The 11,806-nt window shown below is 46.6% G+C and overlaps 1 protein-coding gene and 1 pseudogene across 1 annotated transcript; both read left to right on the plus strand.

The window, feature by feature from the left end:
* Positions 1-301: 301 nt before the first annotated feature.
* LOC123172872 (seed leukoagglutinin-like) lies at positions 302-4,725 on the plus strand (annotated as a pseudogene).
* Positions 4,726-9,845: 5,120 nt separating this feature from the next.
* Positions 9,846-10,869, plus strand: LOC123172873 (non-seed lectin-like). The gene has a single exon (XM_044589773.1). It carries the CDS (start codon positions 9,907-9,909, stop codon positions 10,828-10,830), a length of 924 nt encoding a protein of 307 aa, XP_044445708.1. The 5' UTR covers positions 9,846-9,906; the 3' UTR covers positions 10,831-10,869.
* The last annotated feature ends 937 nt before the right edge of the window (positions 10,870-11,806 follow it).

The following is an 11,806-nucleotide window of genomic DNA, read 5'->3' on the forward strand; positions in this document are numbered from 1 at the left end:
TCTAGATTCATTAGAAAGTGGCTAAGATTGAGGGAGGGTGTTAGACTGTATTTACATGTGTATATTGTAACGTTGTATACCATCTCATTATATATATATATATGTGATAGGCCACCTCTAGAGGGTTGTGCCGGTTCTCCCCAAAGCCTATTGTCTTACAGGCTGCAAGTTGACATTTAATATAGAGCATCAAATGTCTAGATCAATTAAAAAATGCGAATTAGAGTATTCTCGTGCAGTTTATCTCTACTTATCAATTCTGAATTCATGTACTGATTGGTGATGAATTGACCATTGATAGGTAATATTCTCCAAGAACGCAACAGTGAGGCTGCTTGTAGCCTACTGGACACACTTCATCCCAAGCACCGAAAAATACTTGAAGAGCCTCCTGTACTCAAACATCCTCTGCGCGTCTTCGAAATACAACCACTGCGGCGACAAGGTCGAGGTCAGGTACTACACTACTACTTGGTTCCCGGGTACAACGAGACCGGACCTGCCTTGGCTCACGGCGCCCCGACGGGGAACCGTTACCCCGACTTCACCCGGGTGAACCATGGCAAGTACGCCGTCAGCGATGTGAGGGCGAACATCGGCACCAGCAACCTCATCTGGGACTACTTCTACACCACGGCTGGAGTGAGCTTCGCAATGTACGACCCCTCCATTGTTTCTCAGCTGCAGGATGTCTTCGGCGCGGATTGGGATTCTCCTTACACCATGCCGGTTAAACCTCTGGAGGCGTCCAGGTGATCAGATCAGTTCACTCCTTTTCTCCACCTGTTGTCAGGAAAGAACATCGGGCCTTGTCTTTCTGCGGACCTGATGAAGGCGACGATTTTAACCAAAAAGGCGGCTCGCTCGTTTTCTTTGCTTAGTCAGGTAATCATATTTCTCTTGTTAATCTCTACTCCTAATGGAGCAGTTGGTAATCTCGCTTTCAGGTTTTTTTTCGTCCCACCACTTTCGCCCGGGTTTTTTTCGTAGGTTAACCGTCGTAGATTTTTTTCGATGATGGTTTCTTATTCACCGGTTTATTTATCCCTCGGCTCTTTCCTTGCAAATCAAGACTTTCCAAACGTGCACGGAATCACGGATCTAAATTTACTAACTTATCCAAATCAACCAATACCTTCCATTATTGCAAATTTCTTTAGGAAACAAATAATAGATTTTAAGGAAACAAATAAAAGATTTTAAAGATACATCATACTTTACTAATAATCAGTAAAAATCAAATCTAAATTAATTAACCTTACCTTAAATCAATCAATCACTTTGATTAGAAAACATTTTCTTTCCTAACTGCACCTCGCTTAGTGTGCACATAACAATCCGAAGTAATTAGAGTCACATGATTGAATCCATTTATTTAGAGCGACATGATTGCGTTCCGGGATGGAGGCCATGATTTCGTCGAGGTCGTTGCTGCCTCCTACACTCAGGGTGTGTCGCCGAGATCGAGGCGAGGATGAGGAGCTGTGGCCACCGCCATGGTCACCTCATCGCAGGGGATGGAGCACGCCGTCGGCCTACAGCTTGTGGAGATCAGCACTTTCCAAACGTGCACGCAATCACGGATTTAAATTTACTAACTTATCCAAATCAACCGATATCTTCCATTATTGCAAATTTCTTTAGGAAACAAATAATATATTTTAAGGAAAAAAATAAAAGATTTTAAAGACGCATCGTACTTTACTAACAATCACTAAAAATCAAATCTAAATTAATTAACCTTACCTTAAATCACTCAATCACTTTAATTAGAGAACATTTTCTTTCCTAACTGCACCCCGCTTAGTGTGCACATAACAATCCGAAGTAATTAGAGTCACATGATTGAATCCATTTATTTAGAGCGACATGATTGCGTTCCGGGATGGAGGCCATGATTTCGTCGAGGTCGTTGCTGCCTCCTACACTCAGGGTGTGTCGCCAAGATCGAGGTGAGCATGAGGAGCTGTGGCCACCGCCATGGTCACCCCATCGCAGGGGATGGAGCACGCCGTCGGCCTACAGTTTGTGGAGATCACTGTTGCTCTTCAGGTCGCGTGGTGACCGGATCTTGCCGATGTGTCCCTCCCCGACGACCTCCTCTTCGCCCGGTTGGCCGGCATGGATCTTGCCACTACTGCCCTCAACTTCTCTGCCTCGAGCTCGACGGTCAGCCACCATGGATCCCCCAGCTGGAGGGTCACGTGAACCAGCCGTCCTCCCATGCTGCAGCGGCGAGAAGATGACATGGCTCTCCGTACACGAAGAGTGGAGTGTGGAGTTCGATCAAGTACTTATATACTTGGCCTCTACTGCTGATCCATGTACATGGAGAAGAACAGACAACCGCTCATTCATGCTTCGTTCCACTCCTTTGCGCTACATTACTGAAGGTGACATTTTCCTATCTCTCTATGTTGTAACAAGCCTGTTGCCTGGATAGTTAATGGATTTTTTATTTAAATTTATCGCTGCTTAGTGCTTTGTTGCAATTGTTCACGCAAGATTCTTATATATAATCTGAGCGTATGTAGGCATACTTAGCTTTGCTATTCCAATTTTTTTTGGCGCATAGAAATAAGAGTATTGTCCAGGTTAGGTATTCAATTGAGTATGGTATTTGGATTGCTATCAGAATGTCTTTTCTATGCATGTGATTTCTCACATCTGGTTATAATATTTGTGAAGATATGCATTGCACGTGCACTTGGAAGCGGGCCCGTGGCCCGCGCTGGACGGCGCCGACGCCGACCCGAGCCACCTCGTCCGCGTATTCTTGGAGCTGTGGCTGGTCGATTTACATGAAATTAATTCCCTCAGTTCTGGTGGCAAATATAATACACATAATCCATATTGTTATGCACTAGCGTGTATGTGTGAAATAGATGGATTATGATTCCGTACCCAAAAAGATGGATATGTGTGTGTGTTAGAGAGAGAGGGAGAGGGGGATAGAGAGTGAGGAAGACGGAGGGAGAGTGTGTGTCTGTGTGTGTGAGGATTTGATGGTAAAAAAGGTCGCCAATGTCGTAATATTGAACTCTTAAAGTTAATGTGGCCCCGTTGCAACGCACGGGCGTTCTTCTAGTTTGCTTAGTAGTACACCCTCCATCCCAAAATTCTTGTCTTATATTTGACTAGATATGAATCTATCTAATACTAAAACGTGACTTGATACATCCGTATTTAGACAAATCTAAGACAAGAATTTTGGGACGGAGGGAGTACATTGTAATACCTTGTAGCTGTTGCCCCGTAGCAAGTTGTGGCTGTGACCTAGAGTATTAGTTGTATGTTAGCTGTGAGCCTCACATACGTTGCTTCTGAAGACTGAATGAATGGCTGTGAACTTGTTCGACCTGCTTGTGTCCTCTTATATTCGGTATGTAACAAGGAAAGCAAAACTTGATGAGTAAATAAAAAAAGATAAGAATAAGAAAAAAGTCAAGTGTGTCAACCGCTTTGTTGAACGACCATTAGACTTTACTTATATGATAGTACGATGGCGACTTGATCCTGTGTAATCTAATGGCCTTATCTAGAAAATTTCAACGACAACACCATCATCCGTGGGCTCTCTAGTTCCTTTCGTGCTCACTATTTGTGCTCTAAATTTGACCATGACAACTAACTACTCCGCCACTAAATCCCTTTCCCTATTTCATGATGCTCCTCATGGTTCCTCCCTCCCAAGCACCACGGCCAAGCAATGGGCTCTAGCCGTCGTTCGACCACCACCTTGGTCCTCGCGTCGTTGCTATGCCTCTACCTCGCGCCGCGCGGGGCCTTCTCGCTCTCCTTCAGCCTCGACTACTCCGACGCCGGCGCCGGTTCGTCGATCGTCGTGGCTGGCGACGCACTCGTCAGTCCACCGGCGCTCCAGCTGATGAAAAACAGCCGGGCGTCGTACCGGTACAAAGTGCCGCTGTGGAACGGTGCCGCCGGCGAGGTGGCTAGCTTCGCCACCGCCTTCTCTTTCCGGATCACCCCAGACAAGGACAAGGACAGCCCGCCGCAGCAGCCAGGCGGTAGGATGGCCTTCTTCCTCGGCCACCACCCTTCCGTGGACGTCCCGCGCAGCAGCGCCGGCGGAGGCCCGGCCATCGTGACGGTAGGGTTTGACGCCTTCCTCAACCATGTCGGCATCGACATCAGCTCCGTCAACTCCACGGCGCCCGCGCACACGACGGCGACATGGCCCGGCAAGAACCTCACGACGTCCAGTGTCATGGAGGCCACCGTGAAATACCACAACGACTCCAGGACGCTGGCTGTTGCTCTCCTCATCGATGGTGCCCTGTACCAGGCCAATGCAACCGTTGATCTCAGCAGAATTCTACCGGAGGAGGTCGCGGTTGGCTTCTCCGCCGCCGCCTTTGCCGGGATGCACCAGATACGGTCGTGGTCGTTCGGTTCCACTCTGCCGGAGTCCAAGCAGGAGGCATCTCCTCAGCCTGCTGAACCTCCTCATCTCCCAATCAGCAGCTACAACCACAAGAAGATAGCATTAGTCCTATTATTCCTAGGAACGATCACGGCGAGGTGTGTCCGAATAGGATTTCAGTTTCGATTCAAGACATCACCGAATCGTGTTACCTTGGCTGTCCTAGCCTAGTTTTTTTACATGCATGCAAAGAACTTTAATTGGATTTCAGTCTCGCTGTAAAAAAGCCCGTGAGAAATAGAGAAAGAAACAAACGAGTTTTATTTTGAACCTATACATCACCCTCGGCATACTGAATTGTGTGGATCAAGGCTTTTGGCATGTCATGAGCATTAATCATTGATGTCAACTTGGGAGGGTGAGATTTGAATAATTTGTGAGCACTTATGACGCATCACCCTCGTAGATATGTTTCCAAATCTGGGAGATTTTCTCGCCACCTATTCACCCATAATCACTCCCGTAATAATCGCACCTGCCCTAAACCCACGCCAGGCGTCCCTCGTCCCCGTCTCCATAGCGTGCTCCCGGATCACCTCCATCCCTGAGCTCTCACTCCGAATCCATCCGCCACGATCCAGTCATTCCCCCTTGGACCTTGAGAGTAACCTGGCGCACACAAAGGAATGAGCTCACAACCCATTTGCCGCCTGGAGCATCTATAGTACCTTCATGGCACACGGCTTCTGGTTCATCGTGGCGGAGGGTCCGCCCGGTTGAGGAACGAAGCCATCACGTAAGTAAGACAACTGGATTTGCCCCCTCGACCCCCATCTTCCGCAGACACCATCCTCATCTAACCTTGGTATTGAGTCCAAGAAATCTTGATGTACCCCTCTCTGCTTTATTTGTATGTTCTAAGTTTTGTTCGCTATGTGCATATGGTTGCATAGTCCCTTTTGCTGGCCCCAAATTTGGGCACTCCATTGTGTACTGGATGGCTCATTCATCGACTATTACCTCTGAATTTATTACGTACATGAAGCACATGTACATGAATTTATTACCTCCGAATCCATCCGCCACGATCCAGTCATTCCCTCTTGGACCTTGAGAGTAACCTGGCCGGTGCGTCGTCCCATCCGGTGGCCGTGCTCCTTCTACATACGCGCACAAGGAATGAGCTCACAACCCATTTGCCGCCTGGAGCATCTATAGTACCTTCATGGCACACGGCTTCTGGTTCATCCTGGCAGAAGGTCCGCCCGGTTGAGGGAGGAAAGAGGTTGAAAGAGTGGCTTTTCTACTCTCGGGTGTAGGTACACCCTACTATCCTGTCCGTTGGTTGTACCTGTCTTGCCTCGCGATCCGTACCTAGGCTGACATGCCATTTTGATTTGCAGGCCTACATGTACAGTAATACAAGTAACTCTAGCACGCTCGCAGATACGACATATCCAGCCTCCTACAGTATGTGCAGTCAGAGTACATGCATATAATTTTCTCTTCACGTGCAAACAGTGCTCGGACGTCCCGCCAACCAAGAAGCTCAGCCGGTGTACACTCTAAAGAAATACGGAGTAGTACTCATCTACACGTTACTAAACTTGGTTCATAAAACTGATTTGTCAAAACTCTAAATCATGAGAGGCATCTTGCTGGTAGCTTTTCTGACTACCAATTAAGGTCAACTACAGGCAGCTGACTCGTCGTTCTTAAACTTGGTTCAGTTGGGATTATTAAACAGTAAAGTAAAACAGTATTTTTTTGGAAATGGAGGTATACCCGCGGCCTCTGCATCATGATGATGCATGCGGCCTTTTTATTAAAAATCCAGAAAGAGTCATCACAAAGGTCTTACAGCTCGCAAACGGAGCAAAATAAAGCACAAAGACAACCGGTATGGTGATAATAAGGACCACAAGTGTCTAAATTTGGCAAGAAAATTCACTTTGGTGCTGAAACTTGTGGCGTACAGATATGTGGTGACAGAACTTGGCTTCGTCGTGCATGTACGATCAGAATCGGGTTTGCAAATGTACTGAGCGCTGACGAGGCGTGCCAGCGAGGCGCGGGGCCCTTTGTCAGTGGCTGGAAGGCGCGGGCAGAGGCGTGTGGCATGTCTATTTGCGGCGAACCCCCTGAATGTTTTATTTTTTACACGAAAAAGACCCTGCAGAGCACATTGACTATGAAGTTGATTGGTTTGATCATTGTGATTATGATATAATGGATGGGGACGATGATCTGTTTGAGGAACATGTTGACAAAGAGGTGGATGATCACAGGGAAAAGGTTTATACATGTGACTATGAAACAGAGCTAGCAGAAGATGCTCTAGATGATCCAACCATAATGTTATCCAAAGAAGAGAGGGGCAAACTCAAGTACAACTTCAAGGCTTTCAATCCAGAAACTGATTTGAATGCCCCTGTATTCAGATTAGGTATGGTGTTTGGTACTGTTGAGGAGTTGAGGCATGCTATTACCTCTTATAGCACTGGAAATAGAGTTGCAATAAAAAAGACAAGAAACACATCAACTACAGTAGAAGCAGTATGCATTGATAATTGCCCATGGTACTTGAAAGCAGGGATGGATAACAGGAAAAGTAGCTTTGTGATCAAGAAATACTGTGATCAGCACACATGCCCTAAGACATGGAAACACATGCCCCAAAAATTCAGAAAAAGATGGACAAGTACACTGATTGGACTGCAAACTGCATGGTCTTTGGAGCTGGTCAGAACGTGTTCAAGGTTGTGTCAATGAACCACTCGTACATAGTGGACTTGGAAATGGAAACGTGTGACTGCAAAAGATGGGACCTATCCGGCATTCCTTGTCACCATGCTATTGCTTGTGCTAGAAATGAGAGAATTGATCCTGCAAGCTTGGTGCATGAGTGCTACTCAGTAGGGACATACAAAAAGGCATATGCTTTCAATGTAAAGCCGGTGAGGGACCAAGAGCATTGGACTAAGATGCATGGCATTGATGTACATCCACCTGTGTACACTAAGGTAATGGGCAGACCAAGGAGGAACAGGAAGAAAGATCTAGAGGAGAAGTTGATGAAAGAAGGTGGGAAGAAGCTGACAAAGCATGGTGTAACCATGCACTGCTCTCTTTGTGGAAGTGCATATCACAACAAGAAAGGCCATAAGAAGTGGGAGGAGACCAACGGAGATGCACCTCAACCTACAAATATTGCACACGATGAAGAAGAGGCGTATGATGATCCTACAATCATTTCTGTAAGTTGAAACATGTTGATGAACTCGCTTTGCTTCTACATTGTACACTTGGCAACATACACTAACATGTCATTTCTACTTTGTTTAGAACATAGTGCCACACACAGTCCATGCACACATGGATCCAGAATCAACATTTGTTGCACAAGCAAGAAATGAAATACCCCTCCCAGGGTTACAACTGCTATGTCAAGTGGTAGGGTTAGAAGAAGAGGAGTCACTGAAGACATACTAGCTAGAAGATGTACCACAGTCAAGCAACCAAGTTGCTGCGATTTCAAGAGGAAGAAAGAGAAGAGCCGCTGGAGCTGGTGGAGCAGCTGGTAGGGGAGGTAAGGAGCTGGTGGAGCAGCTGGCAGGGGAGGTAGAGAAGCTGGTGGAGCAGCTACTAGGGGAGGAAGGGGTTCTGGAACAACACACAATAGAGGTGGAAGGGGAGCTAGAGGATCAGCTAGCAGAGCAGGCAGAGGAGCAACCAACCAAGCAGCTCGAAGAGGAGCAGGGGAAGAATATACCAGACCAGGTGTTGGGTTGTGGAACCTTATGTTTGGACCAAATTCAGAAAGTTCTTATGTGCAAGCAGAAGAGGAGCCAGTCACACAAAATGCACCAGAAGAGGAGTGGGTTGATGATTTCCAAACCTTATAGATCACAATGCAAAGTGAATTAGTTCATGTTATAAGACATGTTATAAGACTAATTTCCCTTTTATTTATGCTGTAATGTGAGGATCTGAACATGTGTTTTGCTGCTCTATTTAATTAGACTTGTATGAAGTAACCTGAGGTTGGACAAAATAATGTTCTGCTGCTATCAAGTTTGAAATTCTCCTGTCAAAAACTGATGTTTTTTGTTTCCATGTTACTGACAAAAATGCATTTTCTGAATTTTTGCTATCAAAAACTATATGCGCAATCTCCCGAACAAAATTATGCTTAATTATGCTTTTCTCTGAAATTGTACTGAGTACAATTGAATTTTTGTTGTCAAAAACAGCATACACAAATTGCATTTTCTGCATTTCTACTGACTGAAATTTTGCTGTCAAAAACTGTATATAACATCTCCAGAACAAACTGATGCCTATGCTTTTTCTCTGAATTTATAGTGAGCAAATTTTTCGATGTTTTTTGTTTCCTGTGTTATTGACAAAAATGCATTTTCTGAAGTTTTGCTATCAAAAACTGTATGTGCAATCTCTGGAACAAAATTAAGCTTATGCTTTCTCTGAAATTATACTGAGTAAAACTGAATTTTTGCTATCAAAAACTGCATACACAAATTGCATTTTCTGAATTTGTACTGACTGAAATTATGCTGTCAAAAACTGTTGAAGGGCCATAGGCCGATCTTTTATTAGATAGAAAAAAGGGGAGATTACAGCTAGCCTAGACAGTCTAGGCGATCTAGAACTGCAGTCAGATTTAAACTCTGTATACACACTGAATAAGCAGAGGCGAAGCCCAGCCACAAGCGGCAAGCAAAAAACACCAAAGAAGAGGAAAAACAAGTTGGCAGAGATCACCAACACAGCCAGTAGCCCTCCATGTTGCAATATCTTCTCTGAAACTGATGCCTATGCTTTTCTCTGAATTTATAGTGAGCACAACTGATTTTTTTGTTGCCAAAACTGCATACACAAAATAATTGAGGGATCTGGGATTCGAACCAAAGATCTGTTAGTGCAAGAATGACGCATGTTACCAGTAGGATGTTGGGAGGAAACGAACTAAAAACGCACAGTATCGCTTCTTGGCACATTTAGCAATCTTCAATTAGCGTTGTGCTCTGCAGGGTCTTTTTTGTGTCAAAAATAAAACATTCAGGGGGTTCGCCGCAAATAGACAGGCCACACGCCTCTGCCCGCGCCTTCCAGCCACTGACAAAGGGCCCCGCGCCTCGCTGGCACGCCTCGTCAGCGTTCAGTATGTATGCAAACCTGATTCTGACGAAGCCAAGTTCTGTCACCACATATCTGTACACCACAAGTTTCAGCATCAAAGTGAATTTTTTTGCCAAGTTTAGACACTTGTGGTGTAATTGACTCTAATAGTATGATAGTGACTAGATCCTGTGTAATCTAATGGCCTTATCTAGAAAATTTCAACGACAATGCCATCAATCCGTGGGCTCTCTAGTTCCTTTCGTGTTCACCATTTATGCTCTAAATTTGACCATGACAACTAACTACTCCGCCACTAAATCCCGTTCCCTATTTCATGATGCTCCTCATGGTTCCTCTCTCCCAAGCACCACGGCCAAGCAATGGGCTCTCGCCGCCGTCGTCCGACCGCCACCCTAGTCCTCGCTTCGTTGCTATGCCTCTACCTCGCTCCGCGCGGGGCCTTCTCGCTCTCCTTCAGCCTCGACTTCTCCGACGCCGGTGCAGGCTCGTCGATCATTGCCTCCGGCGACGTACTCATCAGCCCACCAGCGCTCGAACTGTCGAAGAATAGCCGGGCGTTGTACCGGTACAAAGTGCCGCTGTGGAACGGCGCCACCGGCGAGGCGGCTAGCTTCGCCACCGCCTTCTCATTCCAGATCACCCCAGACAAGGACAAGGACAGCCCGCCGCAGCAGCCAGGCGATAGGAATAGGATGGCCTTCTTCCTCGGCCACCTCCCTTCCGTGGACGTCCCGTGCAGCAGCAGCAGCAGCGCCGGCGCCGGCCTGGCCATCGTGACGGTAGGGTTTGACGCTTTCCTCAACCATGTCGGCATCGACATCAGCTCCAGCAACTCCACGGCGCCCGCGCACACGACGGCGACATGGCCCGGCAAGAACCTCACGACGTCCAGTGTCATGGAGGCCACCGTGAAATACCACAACGACTCCAGGACGCTGGCTGCTGCTCTACTCATCGACGGCGCCCTGTACCAGGCCAATGCAACCGTTGATCTGCGCAGAATTCTACCGGAGGAGGTCGCGGTTGGCTTCTCCGCCGCCGCCTTTGCCGGGATGCACCGGATACGGTCGTGGTCGTTCGGTTCCACTCTGCCGGAGTCCAAGCAGGAGGCATCTCCTCAGCCTTCCGAACCTCCTCATCTCCCAATCAGCAGCTACAACCACAAGAAGATAGCATTAGTCCTATTATTCCTAGGAACGATCACGACGAGGTGTGTCCGAATAGGTTTTCAGTTTCGATTCAAGACATCGCCGGATCGTGTTACCTTGGCTGTCCTAGCCTAGTTTTTTTACATGCATGTAAAGAACTTTAATTGGATTTCAGTCTCGCTGTAAAAAAGCCCGTGACAAATAGAGAAAGAAACAAACGAGTTTTATTTTGAAGCTATACATCACCCTCGGCATACTGAATTGTGTGGATCAAGGCTTTTCGCATGTCATGAGCATTAATCATTGATGTCAACTTGGGAGGGTGAGATTTGAATAATGTGTGAGCACTTATGACGCATCACCTTCGTAGATATGTTTCCAAATCTGGGAGATTTTCTCGCCACCTATTCACCCATAATCACTCCCGTAATAATGCACCTGCCCTAAACCCACGCCAGGCGTCCCTCGTCCCCGTCTCCATAGCGTGCTCCCGGATCACCTCCATCCCTGAGCTCTCACTCCGAATCCATCCGCCACGATCCAGTCATTCCCCCTTGGACCTTGAGAGTAACCTGGCGCACACAAAGGAATGAGCTCACAACCCATTTGCCGCCTGGAGCATCTATAGTACCTTCATGGCACACGGCTTCTGGTTCATCGTGGCGGAGGGTCCGCCCGGTTGAGGAACGAAGCCATCACGTAAGTAAGACAACTGGATTTGCCCCCTCGACCCCCATCTTCCGCAGACACCATCCTCATCTAACCTTGGTATTGAGTCCAAGAATTCTTGATGTACCGCTCTCTGATTTATTTGTATGTTCTAAATTTTGTACGCTATGTGCATTCCCTTTTGCTGGCCCCAAATTTGGGCACTCCATTGTGTACTGCATGGCTCATTCATCGACTATTATCTTTGAATTTATTACGTACATGAAGCACATGTGCTTCCCAATTTTAGGGGCAACATCTTTTAGGATTTTATTTTCATATATCCATGCTTCCAACTGATAGTATATATGTAACTGCACCATGTTCTTCATGCTTCTTAACCATTTGTGTTTCTTCATTGTAATGCATATGCTTCTTTCGGAATAGAGTTTGCTTCATTTCG

This window comes from Triticum aestivum, unplaced genomic scaffold (genome assembly GCF_018294505.1).
Source record: "Triticum aestivum cultivar Chinese Spring unplaced genomic scaffold, IWGSC CS RefSeq v2.1 scaffold170922, whole genome shotgun sequence".
In the NCBI taxonomy this organism is placed as follows: Eukaryota; Viridiplantae; Streptophyta; class Magnoliopsida; order Poales; family Poaceae; genus Triticum; species Triticum aestivum.

Excerpts from the sequence above, each read along its gene's own strand:
- LOC123172873 (XM_044589773.1), top strand. The coding sequence starts at position 9,907 with ATGGGCTCTCGCCGCCGTCGTCCGACCGCCACCCTAGTCCTCGCTTCG.